The following is a 25,423-nucleotide window of genomic DNA, read 5'->3' on the forward strand; positions in this document are numbered from 1 at the left end:
AAAGAAAAAAAAAAAAAAAAAAAAGAGTGCCTGAGAAATGTTGCTTCCCCCACAGCCTCACAGTTGGTGAGGATTCCTTGTTGCATGAATGGGACTCCGAGATTTATTCTACCTAAAAGGACATCTAGTCTATCCTGTACCAAATGCCTTCCCAGAAATCTAAATGTTTTAAGGCATTTCTCAATTTTCTAAAGGTGAAAGAGGTTAGAGGAAGGACAGTAACCCAGTTAGGCTGTGGTAGTCCTGGAGAGAAGCAGTTAGAGATGGAGCGAGTACCTGGAGCGTGGAACCAACTCACTTCTGCCCATGCCCCATGTCCTTCCCGCCCCACCGCTAGCTGGCCTACACATGAGTGGGGACCTTGGCCTATTCAGCCCAGGCAAGTTCAGTGATGCTCCTCAAAGCTGCGCGTGGCATGGAGCTCCTGACATCCTTAGTAGTGGGACAGCAGCTCTGGCTTCTCATTGAACTTGGGGGCAGTTTAGTGAAGTTGACAAGTGTCCACATGTCCAGGGGCATCTGTGCTCACTTGGCCCCCACAGACCTTGGCCTCGGGTGTATTTTCTTCTTCCTTTTCTGTGTGTCTGCATGTGCTGCCCTCTTCCAGGCTCTGGAACTAGCTGATGGCCAGCTGGACTAAGTGTATCAGTGTCCACACACCTCTGGCATGTCCCAATACACCTCTACAGTACTGAGGCTTAGGTTAAGCCTTTGGCATTGGCTAAATCAGTGGTGACCCACAAGTCACACATTTTCTGAGCAGTTGAGAAAGGGAGACAATATCCTAAACCCAGAGATTCAGGAACAAAGGGCCACCCACTTCGTCTTCACTTTCTACCCAAGACAATAGAGGTTATAACTGTAATTTTTTAATTTTTTATTTAATTGAGATGGAATCTTGCTCTTTTCCAGGCTGGAGTGCAGTGGTGAAATCATAGCTCACTGCAACCTTGAACTCTTGGACTCTTGCCTCAGCCTCCAAAGTAGCTGGGACTACAGGTGCATGCCACCATGCCTGGCTAATTTATGTTTATTTTTTATAGAGATGTGGTTCCCCAGGCTGGTATTCAAACACCTGGGTTCAAGTGATCCTCCTTCTTTAGCCTCCCAAAGTGCTGGGATCACAGGTGTGAGCCATTGTGCCTGGCTGTGATTTTTAAATATGAGAAAAGTGGGTCAGCCAGGAGATCAGGATCTGAGGTTGGGTCATGGGAACCAGCCCCAGAGTCTTAGCTAGACCTCAGAAGTCAGGATCCCAGCCTCACGCCCACAAGTGTGGCCAGAAAGTAAGGATAATTTAAATATATTTGTTCCTATCAACCAAGGCAATTGTTTCTTGATATTTGTGTAAAAAATTTAAATTCTCCTCTCAAGGGTATTTGTCACTCAGGCTTTAAATGCCAGCTCTGTCTGCCCAGTTTGGACCCAGCCCAGCATTCCTTAGTTTGCCCAAAGGAAACAGCTGATTTCATCAAACTTGGTTCCCTCTCTGGCCTGTACCTCTGAATTCAATATGCAGACAACAAATCTACGGTGTGCACACCTGCCCAACACAACTGGCCACCCATGGGTTTGGAAATGGGGGGACCAGAAACAAAGGTCTCTGTGTCATGCAAACCAGGGAAACTAGCAGAGCTGCTGAGACACGGGGGGAACACGTTTCACATTTGGAGGTAGCTTTATGGTTTACAGTTGTTACAAGGTGCTTTTGATCTCCTGGCTTACAGCTGAGAAAGCTGAGGCCACGTTAAGGGATACACCCAAGTTCCCACAGCTGTGGCTGATTTGGAATTCCGACCAGCACCTGGGATTCCCAGGCCTGCGTTCTTCCCAGCAGACCCTAACACTGCCAATTTCCGGGCACTCGCCGTCATGGAAGGCTGTATGGAGGCAGCTATGCAGCCCTGGTCTGTCAGTGTCTACGACTAGAACATGTTACCCATCATTGACTCATCTGCCTTAAGAACTCTTCCACCCAAATGTTAATATTTATCATTTACAGCCCGCCACTGCCCCCTTTCAAAGGTGAACACAGTAAAATTTATGACAGGTGCACTATCAGAACACGGAGGAGCATAAAAGCAGGAGGAGGTGTGATAGCCCATCCATCTGCTGGAGCAGCACTTCCAGAGGCCTGAGTCACCTGGAGCATTCTGGCATGGGGCTGCGGCCAGGTGTTTTCCTCTTGGAGCTGCTGCTGCTTCTGGGACAAGGTAAGTGTGCCTTTTGCTCAGAGGACAACCAATGGTTTAGCCCTGCTGGTGTCCCATGTTGCTTAGGCAAGGGATATGTGAAAGGACTGTGTGCTTTTGGTGAGATAAAGCACAAAGCGTACAGTTCAAGAATAAGAAGCCTGGTTTGCCTCCTGTAGAATGGGATGCAGAGGATGCCTGCACAGGGTTACCTGTCCGAAAGGCTGCCGGGAGAGAGGCAGATCTTGGGATAGGAGAGAAGTGTGGTCGGGCAGCAGCACCATGGTACGAGAAAAAAAAAAAACCTGGATTCTATTTGTGCTGTGTGGCTTTGGGCAAGTTCTTCCACCTCTGTGGACCTTGATTTTGTTCATCCTTAGAAAGGAAATATTACTGCTACTACTACTAGGCACATTTTGATACTATTTAATGCACATTTAATGCTGTTACTATTTATGAGCTTTTCTTTTTTTTTTTTTTTTTTTTGCTGAAGGACAAAGGAAGACAGATTTCCGGAAGATAAATTCTGAAAGATTGCCTACATTCTTTAGTGCTACGAAACAGAGTGCTGAACTTTCCCTTTGCTCTCCCTTTGCAGAGGAAGGCAGACTCTTTTACACTGAAAAGGCCCTTAAAGATGATCTTTCATCTTCTCCAGATGAGAGGACGGGGTCTGGAGTGAGAAGGCACTTGCCCTTGACTCCCCAGAGAGAGAGGAGGAGCACGGGACAGAGTCCTGGGCCTGCCTAGGATCTGAATCCAGGCTTGAGGCTCCTCTGGGGCAAGTCAGTTATTGCTCTGAGCCATGGGGGAGAATGGCGATGCTTGCTATGCCTTCAGAACAGGATGATTGTATTTCCTTGATTACTAATGAGGCCAAGGAGGGTTTTCATATCGATTGTTTGAGTTTCTCTTTTGTGAAGTGCCTGTTCAAGTCTTTTGCCTATTGATTTTTTAGGAGTTTCCATATATGCTGTACACTAGCTCTTTGGTGGTTGCATATATGACAGATATCTTCTGCCACTCTGAAGCTTGTCCTACTCTATGGGGACTTTTGATGAGCAAAATTCTTAATTTTGTGTAAATAAATGAAGACCACCCAAATGAGGACAAACAGAGGCTATTTATTCAGAGCTTGATGTAGCAAGACATAACTTATGTTTGGCCAAGATTCAAAGGCAGGCAGGGGAGCGGGAAAGCTTCACAGTGGAAAAAAAGGGAAATCTTCAGATCTGATCTGGTTGGAGGTTGTTGGTTTCAGGGAGCCGGGGACCAGCTGACTAGAGGCAGGGCATCTGAAGTTATCCAGTTGGGAGTGTATCTGGCTTTCTCTGAGTGGTCCTGAGTTGGAAGCAGAGCAAAAAATAGAGAAGATGGCAGTCATTAACCAAACCTAACCATTCTGGGCTGATTGCTGCAGAGGCTGCAGTTCGGTTCTCTGGGCTGGCCGATTGCCGACTGTGGCTCAGAGTTCTGTTATCATATGTAGTCCCACCATTTCCATTTGTATATTCTCTATTTTTTTTTTTTTTTTTTTTTTTGAGGACAGAGTCTGGCTCTGTCACCCAGGCTGGAGTGCAGTGGCTTGGTTTTGGCTTACTGCAACCTCTGCCCCCAGGTTCAAGTGATTCTCCTGCCTCAGCCTCCGGAGTAGCTGGGATTATAGGTGTCTGCCACAATGCCTGGCTAATTTTTGTATTTTTAGTAGAGACGGGGTTTCACCATGTTGACCAGGCTGGTCTCAAACTCCTAATCTTAAGTGATCCGCCTGCCTCGGCCTCCCAAAGTGCTGGGATTCCAGGCATGAGCCACCGTGCCCAGCCTTTATTCTTAAGTATATGTATTTTAAATCTTCCTTTATGGTTTGTGCTCTTTGTATCTTAAAGAACTTCTTTCCTATCTCAAGGTCATGAAGATACCCTATAATTCCTTCTAAAAGCTTTATAAATTTACTTTTCTCATTTAAGTCAATCCCCCTACATCTGGGATTGACTTTTATGAATAGTATATGAGAGGAACCCAATGCTGTCATTATTATTTCTTTTTGAGATAGAGTCTCACTCTGTCGCCTAGGCTGGAAGGCAGTGGTGCAGTTATGGCTCATTGTAGCCTCAACCTCCCAGGCTCAAGTAATCCTCCCACCTCAGCCTCCCAAGTAGCTGGGACCACACACCCACTCAGGTTATATAATCAAAATATTCTGTTCAGGCACATGCCACCACGCCTGGCTGATTTTAGTATTTTTTGTAGAGAAGGAGTTTCACCATGTTGCCCAAGCTAGTCTCGAACTCCTGGGCTCAAGCAACCCTCCTGTCTTGGACTCCCAAAGCGCTGAGATTACAGGTATGAGTCACCACATCCAGCCCCTCATTTTTTTTTTAATGCAGATACCCAGTTGTCTCAGTACCATTTATTGAAAAAGCAGTTGTTTCCCTACCACTGTGAAGAGCTGCCTCTGTTTGTACATTAAGGATTCATGCATGTTTCCGTCTGTCAGTACTCTTTTTTGCTCTATTAGTTCATTTATCTGTCTCAGGGCCAATAACACATTGTCTTAATTTTGTAGCTTTATATTAACTTCTGTTTTTGAGAAAAGAAGTCTTCCTACTTTTTCTTCTTCAGAAGTGCCTTGCCTTTGAATTTCCATGTAGATGGTACTATCAGCTTGGCAATTGTCACTGGAGAAAACCTGTTGGGATTTTGATAGAGATTACTTTGAATTCTATGAATCAAGTTGGGGAAAATACACATCTTTACAATATTGAGTGTTTCAAGTCATGACTATGTATTTAGATCTTCAACGCCTCTCAGAGTTTTCTCTGTTGCAGGCATGGACGTATTTTGTTAAATTTATTCATAGGTTTAGATATTTTGTTGTGTGGCAAGAGGGTTTTAAATTTTAGTTTGAAAATGTTTGTTATTGTAAATTTTATTTTGAAAATGTTTGTTTTAAATTTTATTTTGAAAATGTTTGTTGTTGATATATAGAAATAAAACGAATTTTTGTGTTGATTTTGAACTCAACTAAACTTATAAATTGTAATAATTTATCTGTATATTCTTCTGGGTTTTCTATTAGGTTGGTGCAAAAGTGATTGCTGTTTTGCCATTACTTTTAATGCTGCTTAATGCTCCCACCAGAAGAGCTAATTCACATAGCATTGTTCCAATTGACCTTTTAAAAAACAGAGAATCCAGGCTCAAGTCTGGATTAGCGCTCTATTTCTTTGTAACAAAGCAACGGCAAAATAGCAGTCACTTTTGCACCAACCTAACACACATAATCCTGCCAATAATGACGGTGCTGTTACTTCTTCTTCAATCCGTATACCTTTTATTTCTTTTTCTTACCCTACTGTGCTGGTACCTGCACATTTTTTTCTTTTTTTCAAAGAGGTGATGATTGGAGGTATTCTTGTCTTATTCCCAAGTTCCAAAGGAAAATGTTAGGCTGGGCATGGTGGCTCACGCCTGTAATCCTAGCACTTTGGGAGGCTGAGGTGGGTGCATCACCTGAGGTCAGGAGTTCAAGACCAGCCTGGCCAACATGGTGAAACCCTATCTCTACAAAAATACAAAAATTAGCCAGACGTGATGGTGGTTGCCTGTAATCCCAGCTGTTCGGGAGGTTGAGGCAGGAGAATTGCTTGAATCTGGGAGGTGGAGGTAGCAGTAAGCCGAGATTGCACCACCGTACTCCAGCCTGAGTGACAAAGCCAGACTCTGTCTCAAAAAAAAAAAAAAGGAAAATGTTTAACTTCTCATCAGTAATTGTGCTGTTTGCTAAAGGCTTTTTTGTAGATATGCTCTGAGATTAAGAAACCTTTATTCCAAATTTGCTAAGAGATTTTTTTAAATTAGAAGTGGGTATTGAAATTCATCTAATGCTTTTTCTGTACTTATTGGGATGATTGCATGGCTTACTCCTTTCATCTGCTAATGTTGTGAATTAAATAAATTGACTTTTTATTATTTTGTTCATTTCTTCAGTCATTGCTTATTAGATTTATCAAAGACCACACATTGCATTTATTTGTCCTGTCTCTTTAATCTCTTTTCATCAAGAATAGTTCTCTCCGCTTTTTGTTTATGTTGTGTCGATGAACATCTTCAGCTAGTTTTTGTGTGTGAACAACAAACAGTGATGTTCTTGAATCCCCCAGTTGGTGATGCCAAATTTGATAACTTGGTGAAGGTGGCGGCTACCTGACCTTTTTCCCTTGTGAAGGTACCTTCCCCATGTGGTTTATAAATCATCCATAGGGAGATACTGTGAGACTGTGTGACTACCCTTTTTCCCAGGGATTTTTTAGCATCCATTGATATTTCTTGCCTAAATTTTTACCATGGTGATTGTAAGACAGTGATTTTCTATCATTCCTTCTTCCTTCTGCTATTGTTAGTTGGGTTTCCTCCATAAAACGAGATTCCCTTTTCCCCACTTAAAATATTTAACTGAACTCCCCACTCCTTTTCGTCTTATCTTTTTCATATGAAATTCATCTATGGGAGGCTAAGCAGGGAGGATAGCTTGAACCCAGGAGTTGGAGACCAGCTTGGGCAATATAGTGAGACCCTGTCTCAAAAAAAAAAAAAAAAAAGAAAAGAAAAGAAATTCATTTATGGACTCTTACTAACCTGTGTATTGTAATCCAGGCCTGTTATTTTTCATTTTGATGTCCAAGTTATGACAGATTTGGCCAGTGAGAGCCTCTTCAAGGTGACTTCTGTGTCCCTATCAATTTGTAAGCACTTTTAAACTTCATGGTACAAGATTTTCCCAGCTAACCTCGTATTTCCTCTATCCCAAACCTGGAATCAGCTGTTTCTTCAAGGCTTCCATTGATAGGGGAGTGTTATTTAGAAACCAAAGTCCAGGTGCTGGGAATGTTGGCTGCTGCTGAAGTGTTATTGTCTAGGCCTTCTCAGTGACAAAACTAAGAAATATAGTTTTCTTTTTTAAAAGCACACAATAAATTTATAAAGATATCTTTCATTTAGGTAGAATTACACTTTTTCATCTCCCTCTTTCATTCCATATTTGTATTGTCCTTCACCCACAACGCAAATCTGGGCTACATACACATCAGTGTTTACTCACTTGCTGAATCCTACAACACAGTACTGGAATTGCTGTGACAACACCACTAACAACAAATGAAGTTCAAAATTCCTTTGCCCTTCTTCTGTCCCTTAGAATATATGCCACTCAGGGTGTATCATCAAAATATTGTGTTCAGAATTGCTTGAATTATTTTTTGTTCTCTCTGTGTAATTATATAACCTAGTTGGCATACAGTTAAGTGTGTCTGTTTGTATTTAATTTTGTTTCTTCCATTCTTGCTTTTTACTAAGTTTTTTCAATATATAAAATATTAACGTGGTTCGAAAGTCAAAACTATATGAAAAGATGTACTCAGAGAGGTCCCATCCCCTTCCCCTACCCTTTCTATCCCATTTCTATCATTCCTGTAGGTAACCAATTTTATTAGTTTAATATCCTTTCTTTCCTTTTGAGAAAATACATTTTTATTTTCCTTTATTCTTACACAAGATAACCTACTATACGTGTTTTTTGCATTTTGATTTTTTTTCACTTAATTATATGTCCTGGAAATAATACTATATCGGTTCAGAGATCTTTATTTTTTTCCAACTGCAGAATATTCCAATATGTATTGTATATTCCACCAGCCTCCCAACATGGCCATTAGGTTGTTTCCAATATTTTGCTATGACAAATAATACTGTCATGAACAGTCATATGCATGTATCTTTTTCAAGTTCAGCTTATGCTAGGCTATACATCTAACTTAGGATAAATTCCTAGAACTGGGGTTTCTAGGTCAGAGGGTGAACACATATATAGATTTGTTAGATAGTAACAAATTTACCTCTGTGAAGATTGTACCAGTTCTCATTCCTACCAACAATATATATGAAATTGCTTATTTTTCCATAGCTTGACAATAAAGCTATATTGACAATAAAACATGCAGTCAAGACTTAGAATTTTTGCAAATGTTACAGGTAAGAAATATTTTAATTTATCTTATTACAATGTAATTTGATTATGTTTTAATATTTTTAAGGACCATGTGGTCTTAAGGTTACAAAAAGCAATGGGAAATGAATATTTTCCTATTCAGTTAGATGATGGCCTTTGGGAATCATACGTACATACATAGCATATGTATGTGTGTGTGTTCATATTAAGGAAATAACCATAAATTTATACCTCCTTGAGTTTTAATTAATCAGAAATTCATATTAAATTTTGTTAAAGGCCTTTTCAGCATCTATAGAAATAATCATATAATTATTTACTCTTAGATCTATTATGTTGAGTTATATTAATAGACTTGCTAATACTGAATGATCCGTGCATTGCTGGCATAAAATCTAGTTGATCATGGTGTATTTTTTTCCTTATATTGCTAGGCTTAGTTTACTAACAGTTGTTTCAGGTTATTTTTCTTATATGTTCATGAATGAGATTGAGTTGTAAGTTTCTTTTTTCTCTCTGCCCTTGCTGGATTTGGGTACCAATATTTTACAGTCTCATACAATGAATTTGGGAGTGTTCCTATTTTTCTGTTTTCTGGAATAGTGTGTAATAATAATGGATTTTTTTCCTTTTAATGTTTGGTAGAACTTGCCAATGAAGCCATCTGGGCCTGGAATATTATTTTTCCGTAGATTTGTGACTCCTGCTTCAATTTCTTTAGCAGTTATAGAATTAGTCATGTTTTCTTTTTCTTAAATTCACTTTGGAAGGTTTTTTTTCTAGGAATGTGTCCATTTCGAGTAAATTTGCAAGTGGTTTGGCATAAAATTTGTGTATGGTTTTCTGTTATCCCTTCAGTACCTGCAGCTTCTGTAGTCATGTCCTGCTTTTTGTTTCTGGTACTGATTATTTATGATTTATCTTACTAGAAGTTTGTCCACTTTATTATTTTTTCAAACCAATTTATTATTTTATTTATTTATTTATTTTTTGAGAAAGGTCTCGCTCTGCTGTCCAGGCTGGAGTGCAGTGGCATGATCACAGCTTATTGCTGCCTCAACCTCTGGGCCTCAAGAGATCCTCTCTCTTCAGACTTCCAAGTAGCTGGGACCACAGGTGCATACTACCACACCTGTTAATTTAAAAAAAATTTTTTTTGTAGGGGTGGGGTCTCACTATGTTGGCCAGGCTGGTCTTGAACGCCCAGGCTCAAGCTATCCTTCAACCTCAGCCTCTCAAAGGGTTGGGATTACAGGAATGAGCCACCATGCCTGACTTTTATTGATCTTCTGTGTCACTGTTCTCTATGGAGGCATAGCAAAATACCCCAAATCTCAGTGACTTACAGTAGCAACCATTATATTTACTCACAGTTCTGTGAACCTGCATCTGGGGAAGACTTCAGCAGAAACATCTCATCCCTGTTCCACATAGTATCATCTGGGATGGATTTGGTGGGCCCCAAATGAGATGTCTGGGGACTTGGTACTGGGACCTGGATGTCTTCGTGTTCCCCCACTTGGCCTTTGTTTCTGTATGCGCAGTCTGGACTTCTTTACATGGGGACCCAAAGTCCCAAAAGAGCACTAATAGAAGCCACAAAGCCTTCTAATGTCCGGGCCCCAAAGTCATTTCTGCTGCTTCTATGGGTCAATGCAAGTTTCTGTAGTAGCCTAGATTCAAAGTGAAGGAAATAGACACCACCTCTTGATGGGAAGAATGGCAAAAATCACATTGCAAAAGGGCATACAGGATGAGACAAAATGCTGTGGCCATCTTTGTAAAAATATACCATTGTCTATATTGTATGTTTGTTTTCTAGTTCATTCATTTATGTAAATTTATCTTGCTTGGCATTTTTAGCGTGTCCTGAATCTGTGGCGTGATTACTTTCATCAGTTTTGAAAATTCTCGACCAGTATCTCTTGAAGTGTTGCCTCTACTCGATCATTTCTGCCTTTTCCTTCTGGAATGCCAGCACGGCGTTTGGCCTGCTCACTCCATGTACCATGTCTCTTAACCTCTCTCCCAACTTTACCATCTTTTTGTCTTTCTATACTGCATTCTAAGTAATTTATTATGATATATCTTCTAGTTTATTCAATCACCTTCAATTGTGTCTAATTTTCTGTTAACTCTGATCATTGAAGAGTTTGGAAACTGGTTTTTTTATTTTTCAAACTTAACTTACATTTAGTTTCTTACCAAATTGGTAATTAAATAACTTTGGATCCCCATAAAAACTTCAAGTTTGTCTTGTTTTTTAAAAACTTAGTCATTTTAAGGGCCAGGTACAGTGGCTTATGTCTGTAATCCCAGCACTTTGGGAGGCTGAGGCAGGCAGATCACTTGAGGTCAAGAATTCGAGACCAGCCTGGCCAACATGGTGAAACCCCGTCTCTATTAAAAATACAAAAATTAGCTGGGTATGGTGGTGTGTGCCTCTAGTCCCAGTACTCAGGAGGTTGAGGCAGGAGAATTGCTTGAACCTAGGAGGCAGAGGTTGCAGTGAGCCGAGATTGCACCACTACATTCCAGTCTGGGCAACAGAGCAAGATTTGGTCTCAAAAAACAAACAACAAAAATTCATTTTATAATTTTACAATTTTGATGATTTTAGTATCCAAAGTCTTTGTGATCTGTTTCTTTTGTTTTCCTGATGATTCTTGCTCATATGTATCTACTTTCTTTATGTACTGTACCTGGTTATTTTTGATTGCATGCTGCTCAGACTCCTTGAAAATGTGCTTATGAGATTCTTTGAGGCCTAGGATGAAGGTGAGTGTCTTCAGAGAAGGTATAAGTTCATTCTGTTGGGCACTGGGGATATTATCATTTGAGGATCACTTGAAACTAAATTCATGGTGTGAGCCTCCCTAGAAAAACCAAGCTCTATGATAAGCACAGTTCATGTATAATAGCCTTACTTTAAGATGGCCTGTGCTATTTTCCCCATTTTACAGATGAGAAAACTGAGAAGCTAGGTAACTTGTCCAAAATCATCCAGCTAATTAGTACAGGAAGCTGAGGTCAGTCCTGAGCTTGGATCCAGGGCCAGCACCCTTTGCCACCTTACAATGTAATAGAGCTCAAGGGAAGAACCAAAATTAGACTTTTATTTAAACTTTTAAATGGACTCAACAAGCAATACATACGAAAACAGATTCCTGCTTTGAATGTTTTGGCTTATAAAACTGAAATATCATTAACTCAAAACTGCAGTTGGCAAAAGCAAGTTGGCAAGAAATCATTGTATCTAATAAAATACCATTTTTGCTAGAATTTTATTTTCCTCGAATGGGTCAGAAGTTCCCAGAAGATTGTCATGCCCGTGGGAAAAACACTTGTTGCCTTGGTAACATACCCATGACAGGCCTGTCAATGCAAAACCAACGGTGGGAGCTGGGTGAACTCATTGAATGAGAAAAGGATACCTTTTCATTACTAAAACAAGCTAGGTAACATTGGTTTTGCAGCAGCCCAGGGTTCTTCCTGAAGGTTGGTTTTCCTTGCCTTCCTGCAGGAAGTTTTCCCAAGGCTTCTAGAAATACTGTCTTTCTAAATAAGAGTAGAAAGGGATATTTGAGAACCTTTAGTGGTCTGAGTCCTTCAAATTATTGATGCAAGATCGGGGAGAACCTGCTTGGGTCACATACCTAGTTGGTGGCATAGCCATCCCCGAATCTCTGGAGTTAGACTCTACATCCCAATGCCTCCATCCCCATCCCCACCCCCCACTTCAACTCACACACTTGTCTCCAAATGTCTGCTTTGGACACTGAGCACAGGTATGGGGTTTTCTCTAGAGGCTCAAAAGTTCTACTTTCCTGGGATGTCATCTGTGCCTTGTAGATTTTTAGGACCTTATTGTCAATCATCATTTTCATCAAGTTGCATTTTTGCTACTGTCAATTAACTGTCTGAGCACCCTTCTAAAAACCCAAGTTGGGCTGTGCTTGGCTGGTAGTTACTAAATCAAATGTTAAAGAACCCTCTGGGGAGAGAAAACGGATCCGCATAAAATCACTGGAGAAGAATTAAGCACCAAAATAGGTGCAAGCAGCTGTAATAAAAGCAATAGGATTCAGAGAGCTGAGAGATGAATGTGGGCTGGAGGAATCTCATGTGGGAGGTGAAACTCAATTGCTCACAGAAGGGTGAGTGGGACTGAGATAAACACCAAGGAGGAGAGAGGGCAGGCGAGGGGAGGGCATGGCATGATGGGTTTGAGGAGCAGGAGCAGGCTGGCTGAACTGGAGTGTGGGGTTGGTGTGGGGCAAAATGAGGAGTTAAGGTAGGACAATTAAACCCCAGTGCAAGGAGAATGGAGATTTTTCAGAGTGCCTTTTAGCTTAAAGAGACTTCTAAAATGATTGAAACCAAATCTTTTATTTTACATTTACAAAAACTAAACTGATGGAGTGACCGGCCTAAGATCATGCAGCAAGCCTGGAATTTTAATTTGCTGTAGTGGGAAATGGGGAGCTATAGAAGGTTCTCTAACAGGGGAGTGGCATGATGCAAGTGGTATTTTGGGCAAGATGAGTCCTCCAGCTCCAGACATAAAAGGTCATGAGTCAAAAGAGGCACCACCTTGGTGAACAGAGCCCTGGATCATAGGAAGGGGCCCAGCAGGGATACTGCTGGGCTCTAGGAAAGGTGAGTGCTTTTCTTCATGCTTTAGGCCACCATCTCCTTTTGCATTGTTGCATCTCTGAGAATGAGGGGTTCTAAGCCTCCCTTCCTTCACACAACTGCTTCCCAGTTGTCTCTGGGAGGAGACCTTCCTGATGGTCTCCCTTCCTGAGACTCCCTTCCTGTTGGGGTTCACTGATTAACACACCTGCCACCATCCAGCTTTGACGAATCCCTGGTCCTGTTTAAAGTTCTGGCCAATGGTGGCTGAGGCGAAGCTAGAGCTGCTGCTGACTGTGGAAGACATCAGTATAGGAGGAGTCAGGGCTCTGGAACCTGCCATCATTAAGGTCTGCTGTTCATCTTCACTATGGGACTGTCTTCTGCAGGTTGCTCCTTCCTGGCTCTGGGTTGGCCTCAGCTGTCCGTGTCTTAGTCTGTAGTGTGCTGCTATAATGCTACAGACTGGGCCATTTATAATGAACAGAAATTTATAGTCTCATGGTTCTGGAGGCTGAGAAGTCCAAGATTGAGGAGCTGGCATCTAGTGAGGGCCTTCTTGCTGTGCCATCCCATGGCAGAAGGCAAAAGGGCAAATGAGGGAAAGAGAGACAAAAGGGGCCAAACTCATCCTTTTATAACAAATCCACTCCCACAATAATGACATTAATCAATCTGTGAGGGCAGAACCTAGTCACCTATTATAGGTCACACCTCCTACCACCGCTACATTGGGGATCAAGTTTCCAACATGTGAACTTTGGAGTACACATCCAACCATAGCAATCCCATGAGGAAGTTGAAGAAAATGTGATCTAAAAGTAAGGCATCCCCTTGTCTGAGGCCAAGGGCAAAACTACAAGTAAACTTTGAATATGTTATTTCCTGTTGGGACTGCTTCCCTCTCTTGGGGCACAGGGTGTATAATATTGGATATCTGTGGGCATCAGGGGATGGAGACAGGAGGATGCACTGGTCTCTGCCTGGAATGAGGTCTGTGATTGGTGGTGAGGTCTCTCTGGGACCATCAGCACAGGACAGAGTATTTAATTGTGGTTTGAGACTTTTGAAGCCATCTCGAATGTTTTTTGTAATCAGACTAGAGGTTGTGTCTACCCAAAGGTTGTGACATTGTTGATCCTAAATCATTCTTTGGCCAGTATTCCTGATGGTAAATCTAGAATGACTAATGGTAATAAAGACAGCTGGAAATACTGATCTACAGACAGGGCAAAACAATAGATTTCTTCTGGAAATTCGGGATAGAAGACAACACATGTAATAAGTCTTTCTATACTTTCTAAAAGACTTTGGTCTCAGGGAAAGCGTACTTGACTAGGTTAAGGAGAATCCAGTTCTATACATGACTCTGTTCGTACCTTGCTGAATAGCCTTTGGCAGGTTTGCTAGCCTCTCTGGATCTAGTAAACAAGATGATCTTGAAGGTCTGCTCACCTCATCTACTCTAGAATTCTGAGACATATATTCAGAGGTCAACCCAGCTACCTCAGAAGGGTTCTCTGTTCCTCATTCTCACCGTCCACTGGTGGCAGCATGTGACTAGCCAAGCACCACACTGACAGGACGCTGTGCTAACATCCTGTACGCCTTAGAGCACCTGGAATTTTAATGGAGCAGCCAGCGAGGCATGACTCATGGTTTTCTGACTCAGCATCCACAGCTAGTCACATCCAGCACCCGCTCACAGGTCCATGCAGCATCCTACAGTCCCTGTAGGTCACATAGGGTGATAGCTTACTTACAGCTACCCTGTGCAGTGGAGCACGTAGTCACTCACAGGACCTGCTTATCATTCAAAACCATGCAGGGGATGACACTGGCTGACTTGGGCCCTCCCCTTCCAAGCTCACCAGCACAGCTCAGTGCTTAGTGGAGAGCAGTGTTGTCCACACCCTTGCTGGTGTGGTCTGCATGCACTTATGGCCCTCTGAGCCTGTAAAAATGCCAAAAAGGTCATAAACCCTGCCCCTAAGGTCACAGTGAGAGCATTACAACTTTTCAAAGAGCCCAGGAATTTAATGTGCACTGAAGAGTGACCTCAGTGCCACATAAGTTGACCTTGAAAGTCCTCCCTGATGTCTAGGAGATACTTCTTCCTTTCATCCAGGAAGACAAGTCACCTCTCCCTTGTGTATGGCCCTCTCTCACTTATACAGCCCTTTCCAGTTCTTTGATCCTCATAACAACCCCATGAAGAAGACAGGGAAGCTAGTCCTATTCACATTTTATAGATGAGGAAGTCAGTGTTCAGATAGATTCGATGTTTAATCAAGGTCTTGAAATGGCTGTATTCCCTCAAGGAAGGGACAGGGGCTAGAAAATCGCACTCCAGACACATCATAAGTATACAAACATCAAGGAAATCTATAAATTAAGAGAGCATGCCCTGCTTTAATTTTGCTTTTGAAATCACCCCACCCATATGTGGTCAGCTGTTGGACTAACACAAGTTGGGTTTCCTTGTAGAGTGAGGCTTTTAACCTTGGAAGCACGTGAACGTTATTGGAGGGGCTTTAAAAAACTCTCATGCACAGCATACCCATGCCCCACCAAGCCAGTCAAATCTAAGTCTCTGTATTTGGGGGCTAGGCAGCAGGTGATGGACTGAGAGCCACTGCTTTAGAAGGTACCCCGCTAAGGGAGAAGCACATGTGGTTTTACCTTGCCAAGACCTCATGTTTCCATGGTGCTTTGTTGGTTCCGGACCCCAGTGGTCACAGCTCTGTCCAACTTGGATGACTGATCTCAGCCAAAGCTGTTTCTCAGAGCATGCACAAGTGTTTTTCTCTTGCATTCCCATCAGGATGGAAAAGTACTTGTTTTTTTCCCCTGACTGCCCTGACTCAGGTGGGAATTTTTCAAAGAGCTCAAAGCCCTTCATATATCCATGAGCTTGATGTTAAAACAGCCTTTCAAAAAGGGGAAGGTTCCCTTGGGATTCCATGATTGGGGTTTGATGATGCCACAGAGATTCAGTAATTTCTTCCACAGTGCCTTGGGATACTGTGGGAACTCGCACTGTAGCTGGTGAAAGCAGAGAACTAGAGTGAGGGCTCATGCCGCTCCAAGAGTTAGTGGGGCCAGAACCAAGAGGCACCAGGTTTCCCTTTGGATCTTCAGGTCTAGACGCTTAACATTTAGATCCCAGGAACAGCTTTATTGTGATACCCCAGAGCAGCTGTCATGGATGACTCACATCATCAAGGTAAAAACATGAACTCCTGAGCATTTAGTTATGTGAAGAAATTCCAGAATATTGAGGCTGAAAGGATCTAAAAGATGGTGTATGCCAACCAACTCTCAGATGCTGAAATTATAAGTGTAACTAACAATTACTGAGTTCTTTCCGTGAGTCAGACACTGTGCTGGATGTTTACATGCATTTAATCCTCATGCAACTCCATGGGGCAGGCATTATCAACCTCACCTTACAGGTGAGGAAAGTAAGGCTTGGAGAAGTTGATCAGACCAAGGATTTCCAAGCTCTTAACCTCTGCCTGGTGTATGTGCCACATGTTCACGATCCCCACTCTCTACTTGGACCAGTGCCCTCGCAGCCCATTCTTGTTTGGGTAGCTCCGGCTATTCTGCCAAGGGGCAACTTGCTTCCACTGGTCTAGTCCTGATTTGAGAGCCACATGGAACAAGGCCAGCCCACTTGGCATCCGACCTATCAGATCCTGAAGGAAGTTCTCATACACCCTCCTCAGCTTCTGTTTAAATATAATATCTATGTTTCAATGCACCCTACCTGTTTTGTGTTCTTTACTGCTATTTTTTTTTCTTTTTTCTTTTCCTTTGTTTTTCTTTTATTTTGAGATGGAGTCTCACTTTGTCACCCAGGCTGGAGTGCAGTGATGTGATCATGGCTCGCTGAAAACTCAAACTCCTGGGCTCAAGTGATCCTCCTCAGTAGCTGGGACTACAGACATGCACCACCACACTCAGATAATTGTGTGTGTGTGTGTGTGTGTGTGTTTTGTAGAGACAGGGTTTCACCATGTTGCTTAGGCTGGTCTCGAATTCCTGGGCTGAAGTAATCCTTCCACCTCGATCTCCCAAAGCGTTGAGATTACAAGCATGAGCCACTGTGCCTGGCCTTCCCCTGATATCTTGCCTCCTTTAGGATTAAGTATTTTTATGGTTTAGGTTTCACCACCCCATCCTGCCCAACACTAGCTTGTGGATTATACAATTTTCATCATTATTTTGGTGTTTAAAGTGATAACATGCACGCTTGACTTATTAAAGTCTAGTATAAATCAGTACTTTTACCACTTCCCAGATAAGGGGAAAATCTTATAACAGTTTAACTCCATTTATTCCATCCAAATCTGCCCACAAAGCAATTTGTTTCATATCTTAAACTCTAAAATATATTATTTTTTATTTATATTAGGGTTGGCAAACTTTTTCTGAAAAGGGCAAGGTTGTAAATATTTGAGATTTTATGAGTCACATATATTTTATATCATATTCTTTGTGTTTTTTCTAATAACCCTTTAAAAATTTAAGAATGATTCTTATCTACAGGGTCATATAAAAATAGGCTGTGGGCAGATTTGACTTATGGGCCATAGTTTGCTGGTCTACAGTTTGTACAGTAAATATTATTTTAGGTTTACCTACATATTTATTCTTCTGTACTTCATTCCTTTTTACATCACCAACGTCCCAACTGGGATCATTTTCCTTTTGGAATTTTGCCTGTCATTCTACTGCCTTTTGACTTCCATTGTTCCTGATGAGAAGTCAGTCTGATCTTAAGATTGGTCTCCTGTACTTGAAGAATTTTACTCCAGCTGCTTTCAACATTTTTTCTTTGGTTTTAGAACTATACCTAGATACATAGACTATTATAGTTGATGCGTGTAAGTAAAAGTCTCTGTGCTTATCCTACTTAACATTCTTTCAGCTTGTTGAATCTGTGGTTTAATATTTTTCATCAAATGTGGGAGGTTTGGGAAGTTTTCAGCCATTTTATCTTTTTTTTTTTTTTTTTTTGAGATGGAGTTTCACTGTGTTGCTCAGGCTGGAGTGCAATGGTGTGATCTTGGCTCACTGCAATCTCTGCCTCCTGGGTTCAAGTAATTCTCCTGCTTCAGCCTCCCAAGTAGCTGACATTACAGGCACCTACCACCATGCCTGGCTAACTTTTTTAAAAAAATTATTTAGTGGAGATGAGGTTTCACCATGTTGGCCAGGCTGGTGTCGAACTCCTTACCTCAGGTGATCCATCCACCTCAGCCTAGCCATTTTATCTTTAAATCATTTCCTGCCTTCCCCTGCCCCACCCCATCTCTGTCTTTCTTTTTCTTCTGGGGCTCATATTAGATGTATGTTTGTATGTTTGACGCTGTCCACAGATCTGAGGTTCTGTTTTTCTTCAATCTTTTTTCCTCTGTATTTTTTAGAAATATGCTTACTATCTTTAAGTTTACTGATCTTTTATTCTGTCTTCTCAAGCCTGCTGCTGAACCCACCTCGTGAATCTTTCTTTTCAGTTAGTGTACTTCTCAACTCCAGAATTTCCATTTTATATCACTTCTATTTGTTGTCATTGTCATCATGGCTTTATTTAATTATTCAAACACATATAATAGCTGCTTTGAAGACTTTGCCTGTGAAATCCAACATCTGTGTCAACTCAGTTTCCATTGATTGCTTTTTTTCTTCATATGGGACGGTTGTTTCAATATCAAGGCATGCCTAGTAACTTTTGTTTGAAGACTAGACATGTTTGATCAAACATAGCAATTCTGGATTCTGTTTTATTTTTCTGAGGGTCATTAGTTTGTTTTTTAATAACTTGCCTGGACTTAAACTGTGAAATCTGTCTCTCTCATTGTGTGCAGCTAACCACTGATGTCTTTGCTCAGTTTTTTTTTCTTTCTTTTTTTTTTTCTTTCTCTCTCTCTCCTATTATTTTTGTTTTTGTTTTTTGGCCTGGCATCCTAGGAGTCACCCCTGAGTCTGCATGGTTTAGTGATCAGTCAATGATTTGGACAGAGGTTATGTTCAAACACCTTGAGACTATAAGGTTCTGTTGCTTGCTGTGTGTGTAGGTTAGAGAATGAGCACAAAGTTGTAGCCAATTCTTAAGTCTCTCTTGGTTTTAGATTTACATGTGGCTCTTTCAGTCTTTCTGGCACATACATCAATTTCCAGTTACTCAGGGATATGTGAGGAGCATATCTCAGTACTTCTTATTTCCTAGATTGCCCCATTGTCCAAATTTCTGATTTGACCACCTCCTGTTGTAACTGGGTACGAAACATTGAGCTGGAAAGATTGTGGATTTCCTTCATTTATTTCCATATTAGTCCACTGCTTTTCACTAATCTGTTGTCTGTTGTTTTTAAATTTTCTCTTGGCTTTGGTTTATTTAATGTTGTCTCCTGGAAATTTTTTAATGGAAAGCCAGGCATTGTATATAAAAAATTAGATAATTTTCATGCTCTGGCTGGTAGTATTTTCATCTATAAAGGTTTTCCTCTTGCTTTTGGCAGGCAGTTAGGGAGGAACAGATCATTTTTATCTAATCAGGAATCAAACTGATTCAAGTCTGGTCTTTAGACTTTTTACAGATCAGCCCATTTCTAGTTTATCCCTACTCCAAAGATCTGTTTTAGGTTCCACTTGAAAGCCTGCAATATTCATCAGGGTCCCTCCTCCTTGATGTATGCTGAACTCAGTGTTTTCCCCTAGTTCCATTAAACTGCCTGAAGCTCTGCGCGGTATCTTAGCCTCTTGGCTGCTGATTTCTGTTACTCATGATTTGACAAATGCTTCAAGGATAAAACTGGTATCAAATGCTGAGCCCACTCTCTGTACTTACTTTTTCTTTGGGGTCCTGACTTCTCAAATTCTTGCTGCTTTTATAATTTTCAATAGACACACATAAGCACGCGCCTGCACACACGCACGCGCGCACACACACACACCCACCCACACACACACACCACACAGAGTGTGGGAGTGCATAACAGAATGCGGGAGTGCAGCAGAAAAAAATAAAAGACCTAGAAGATTCCATAACAGTTTCAGGAAAAAATGTGGGGATACACCTGTTGTCTTCAGAAACATCCTCTTTTGAGCCTCATTAAAACCTTTGAATTCCGGAGTGAGCAGTAAACTCTGGACCCAGACCCAACCCTCTAAACAACATTGAAAACTTTTGCTGCTTTAAAATTATACTAATAATGCCATCTATTTCCCTGGATTGTTTTGATAATCAAATGAGAGCATCTTTCATCATAATTAACATATTTCGACATATACTTTGTACAGGCACTGGGTTAGATCTTCTGCTTATTTAATTCATTTTTTAAAACTTTATAATAGAGTGCTGAATAGATTAGCTGTCATAAAATTTGTTTTAGAATACTACTATTTAAAAAGGGGTCCAAAAGCTTTTGAGGAGTGATTTTCTTTTAATTAAAAAATGGTTGTTCCAGCACCATTCGTTGAAAAGACTGTCTCCTCTCTGTGATATTGCCTTTGCTCCTTAGTCAAAGCTCTGTTGACTCTATTTATGTGGGTTTATTTCTGGGCTCTGTATTCTGTCTCATTGATCTAGTTTATTCTTTTGCCAGTCACGCTGTCTTGATCACAGTAGCTGTATCGTCAATCCTGGAGTCAGATAGTATCAATCTTCCAAGTTTGTTCTTCTTCAATATCGCGTTGGCCCTTCTAGGTCGTTTGCCTCTTCATATAAATTTTAGAATCAGTTTCTTGATATCCACAAAGGTTGCTACATTTTTTCATGGTTCCAAAAAATAAAAAGAATATTTTGTGACGCATGAAAATTATGTGGAATTCAAACTTCAGTCATCATAAATAAATTTAATTTGTTTACATATTGTTCGTGGCTGCGTTCACACTACAGCAGCAGAGTTGAGTAGTTTCAGTAGAGACCATATGGTGAGTAAAATCTAAAATATTGACTATCTGGCCCTATACAGAAAAAGTCTGCTGGCCCTGGTCTAGACCTTGGGCATGTGGCTTACACTTAGCTTTTTGGTTACAAGCGTGGCTCATGGAGTCAGATGAGCCAGACTGCCTGTTTTCAAACCCCACCATCACCATTTGCTAGCAATGTCATATTTTTTAATTTTATATATATATATTATATAATATATATATTTTTTTTTTTTTTTTTAGAGATGGATTCTCATTATGTTGCCCAGGCTGGTCTCAAATTCCTGAGATCAAGTAATCATTCCATCTCCGCTTCTCAAAGTGCTAGGATTACAGGCATGAGCCACTATGCCTTGCCCCCTTTTAAAAGGCCATTTAACCTTTTGGGCCCTCAGTTTTCTGTCTGTAAAGTGGAGATGATGGCATTTATCTCATAAAGTTGTCATGAGGATTAAATGAATTAGTTCACATAAGTGTTTAGAACAGTGCCTGGCACATAGAAACTGTATTTGTGTTGGCTACCATTTACATTTTTATCCTGGCTTAGAAAGAAAATTACCAAAATAGTCTCAAATCTCTGCCCTGCTAACCCCTCCATCCCACTCCCCCTGGAGTGATGATTACCTTAAAATCACCTTTTCAGAGACTGGTCACAGCTCCCTGTTGCTCATGGACTAGCCTGGCATTTGTGGCTCCCCAGCCTAGCTACCATCTGTCTGTGCAGCCTCATCCCCCCTGCCCACCACTTCCCTGGCCTCCAGTTACCCCTATGCCAGCCTTTTCCAGCATTTTGTGCTTGTCCACACCTCTATGCCTTCCCGTCATGTGGCCCTTTCTGCCCAGAAAGCTTGCTTCTGGGAATTTCAAAGGAATCGCTGAGATCTGGAGGCGAATTCCAGTCATCATTCCTTGTGCAAGCTCTAACGTGGAAATCGATGCCTGATCTCACAGGGAGCATACAATGGAAATATACTGTTGCTCCTCATGAAACTCTAGGTAAATTATTTTCGGGTCAAAAAAGTAAAGCTGCAGAAGAAGGCTGTGGTGGAAAAGAAATCAAGCCCTCTCGCCCAAGTCAGAATTCCTTTTGGCATTGCTAATGTTGTTTGGGGGTTTTTGTATCGCATGTCTTTATAAGGAGTATGTACCCTGGGCAGGCATTGGGTGGGGAGAAATCAGAGGACGTAAGGTACACTGACCTGTGATTAAATCTCATTATCATTGATGTATCATGTAGCTATTGAAATAAGCATCACAATTATATAACAACATTAAAAATGCTCATGATACGTCAAAGGAAGTTTGCAGGATACAAATTTGCATGCACACAAATTATAACTGAATAAAATATGTGCCTGATTATGGTCGTGAAAAAAATGAACAAACAAAATCACTTTTGATTGTAAAAGTAGTAGCATTGTGGGTGGTTTTTTCCCCTTTTTAAATTTAGGGTGCTGTTAATTTAAAACTACTATAGTTTGTGTAGTTAAAAAACATGGAAAACTTATCTACATGTACACTTAAAATGAATTTAATTTATTGTAAGTCAATTATACTTTTAAAAAGTAAAAAATAGTAAATATTTTTAAAGACTGGCTAAAAGTAAGCTGGGAGAAGGTCAGTGTCTTTGCCATCTCCCTACCTGCCTTTTCTTCCCCTTATTCCTCATGTTCAGCAAGACCCCTCAATACAGCCCCTATCCGGGTACTTAGTACAGTCATGGCTGCTAGGAATCCTGTGATTAGCTCTTCTCCTAAGATCACATTACCCTTCAAACTATTTTATAACATCCTTTGCCTTCCCTGCTTTGTCTTGAATCTGCAACAACAATAACTATTTGTCTGACATTACTTTCTTTGTGGGTTCTACCCTTTGCTAAGGAGCCCAAAAAGCAATCTGTGGTAATGTGCTTGGGCATGGTGTAATGTTATTGCCGACCCCTCCCAGGTAACACTTTTGCTTTTTAACCTGGGGATTCTGCCCTAAATGGTTGTGTTAATGGAAGCATGGTGTCCCACCCAATGGAGGGGATAGCTGGACAAAGAGAATCTGGGCTTCCCTAACACAAGGGCCATTACTGAGCTGGGCACATAGATATGGCTGGGAGGAAGGGCATGAAAGCTACAAATTTGGGTGGGAGTTAATTCCAGCTAAATAACTTGAACTATTTCTGCCTTCTTTCAGGGACCCCTCAGATCCATACCTCTTTTGGAAAGAATACACTGGAAGGGCAGCTATGGCCAGAGGTAAGGGCTTTGCCTGGTGGGAGGTACGTGTTTGTGGAGGGGAGAGGGAAGATTTTCCTTATAGTGGGTAAACCCAAGTTTTGGTGCAAGTTGACAGGCCCCTTCCTGAGGCCTTGAGGGAATGGGCTGGATGAACTGCTTCCCCCATGGACAGCCGGGGTGTCCAGCAGAGTGTGTGTCCTGGAATTTGGAGCTTATCATCCCTGCATACTGAATGGGCGGTTCCCAGAAGTGTCCAGAAGGAGTTATAAATGGGCTTGTTATCTCCGTGAACCTTGAAGCAGATGTTGGGAGTTATCTGAAGGAATCTGGGGGAGGTCTTCCCAGAACATCCATAAGATAAGGGCTGAGAGTAAATGCTGTGGTTTCTTACTGTAATCAGTACTTCAAGAGAAACTGTGTCTTCTTGTGATGTCAGATGTCCTCAGTCACCTCATTTACTGCATGTTTTTCCCTGTTGGAGTATTTCCCCCCTTCCACTCTCAATTTTTTGGGGGAAAAGACACAATCTCCCTTCCCAGAGCCTTCCATGGTATTCACAAAAGCAGAAGCTGCCCCGGACTCAGTACCAGCAGCTGAAGAGGTCCAGGTGGTCTTGAGGACCTGAGCACTGGTCACCAAGTCCTTCCTCCAGGCTCAGGACACTGGTAGGGACATGAGAGTCTCTCAGTTTCAAATGTACCCAGTTTTTGGCAACAAATAAACATAATGCCTCATATACTTACTTTTGTATAAGTTATCAAATTAAAAGATGAAAAGTAGATAAATGTAGCATGGAATATAAAATATAGCATGGGATTGATTGTTTTTTCTTGTTTTAGTCAAGGTATCCTGAGTCTTTTCTTAATTACTTCTTTTCACTGGTAAAATATACACAAAAGTTATCATTTTAACCATGTTTGAGCGCACAATTCAGTAGCATTAAGTACTTTACATTACTGTGCCACCATCACCACCATCCATTTCTAGAATGTTCTCTTTTTTTTTTTTTTTTTTTTTTTTGAGACAGAGTCTTGCTCTGTTTGTTGCCCAGGCTAGAGGGCAGTGGCATGATCTCAGCTCACGGCAACCTTCGCCTCCCGGGTTCAAGCGATTCTTGTGCCTCAGCCTTCCAAGTAACTGGGATTACAGACACACACCACCACTAATTTTTGTATTTTGTATTTTTAGTAGAGACAAGATTTCACCACGTTAGCCAGGCTGGTCTCAAACTCCTGATCTCAAGTGATCCTCCTGCCTCAGCCTCTGTGCCCAGCCCCATTTCCAGAACTTTCTCATTCTTCTTCATCATCTTTCTTCCCTCTCTACTCCAGTGTTCTGAGACATTCTTGCCACCTGTTAAAGTCATTGTCAATAGAGTTATGTCCCCTTTTACCAGATGAACTGGGTATGGGGTTAGGAGAAAATGACTATGGGCAATTACTGTTTCTAGATTTTGAGCCTAGATAGAATGAGTACATGATCATTTCTATACCAAGTTTTCAGGATCTGCAATATTTCTATACAAGGCAGTTGATGTTTCTGATGTTTGTTTTCAGTTGCAGACCCTGAAGAATTCTCCATTCCCATGCAACCCAAATAAATTAGGAGTGAATATGCCTTCTGAATCAGGTATGTGACCCTTGGCCATAAGCAGGAAAAGCCTGGTATCTTCTCTCTGAAGTGGCCAGCAGAGGCTCTAACCCTATTCCTCTTGTACCTGTTGGCTCTTCAAGTCCCCTCTTCCTTATCCTCAATCCCTGTGTGACAGATGAGTTCCCAATCATCTGTCATAATTCCATGGTGGCTTGCTTGGACGAGGGTAATCTCCAGGATCTTGCCTTCCTGTGGGTGGATGGTGTTGTGGGAACTCTGAGTTACAGCCACTCATGTGGCTTCTCTATTCTTGCAATGTAGCCCAATGGCAGCTCCGGACCTTTTTCCCCACAATGGCTGGTTTGTCTAATGACCCGGATGCTATGAATTCTCTTGAGTGGGCCTTCTTCCCTGGCTTTATCACATTGAGAGGCTGCATTACAGACCGTATTTAATAGATTTATGTTTGTACTATTCTGCCTTGACTGGGGTTTTCATTTAAGCATGCTATTCTTGCTGTTATATAGGGACTTCAGGTTGAAAAAGAAATTGATGCACTTTTAAGGAAATGTCATCTTTAGGTGGCTTACATGTAAATGATCCATAACCTGACCAGGGAGTATGATCAGTGATTTCTAGGGAGACTTAATTGCTAAAAATGCCAGTGACTCCAGTGGGTCCAGGAGACTTCCTTGTATGGCATTTGCATACAGCTTGCATCTGGTGTGGATATGTGTTCACAGGCTTTGAATGCTATTCTCTGATAATCTTCAAGCTAAAGTGATCCTTTTGGTAACCAGGTGGTTTTAATCTTAATGTCTTGTCCT

The 25,423-nt window shown here is 41.4% G+C and overlaps 1 protein-coding gene across 2 annotated transcripts in view; it reads left to right on the forward strand.

Annotated features, from left to right (window-relative positions):
• The first annotated feature begins 2,101 nt into the window (after positions 1-2,101).
• The window catches only part of PLB1 (phospholipase B1), a 149,649-nt gene continuing 126,327 nt past the window's right edge, over positions 2,102-25,423 (forward strand). For both annotated transcript variants that reach the window (XM_017877010.1, XM_017877011.1), the window contains exons 1-3: positions 2,102-2,213; positions 22,960-23,021; positions 24,560-24,632. In XM_017877010.1, coding sequence (XP_017732499.1) covers positions 2,159-2,213; positions 22,960-23,021; positions 24,560-24,632 — 190 coding nt within the window. In that variant the 5' untranslated portion in view covers positions 2,102-2,158. The remainder of the gene's footprint in view (positions 2,214-22,959; positions 23,022-24,559; positions 24,633-25,423) is intronic.

Source organism: Rhinopithecus bieti, unplaced genomic scaffold (assembly GCF_001698545.2).
Source record: "Rhinopithecus bieti isolate Rb0 unplaced genomic scaffold, ASM169854v2 scaffold_7681, whole genome shotgun sequence".
Taxonomy (NCBI): domain Eukaryota; kingdom Metazoa; phylum Chordata; class Mammalia; order Primates; family Cercopithecidae; genus Rhinopithecus; species Rhinopithecus bieti.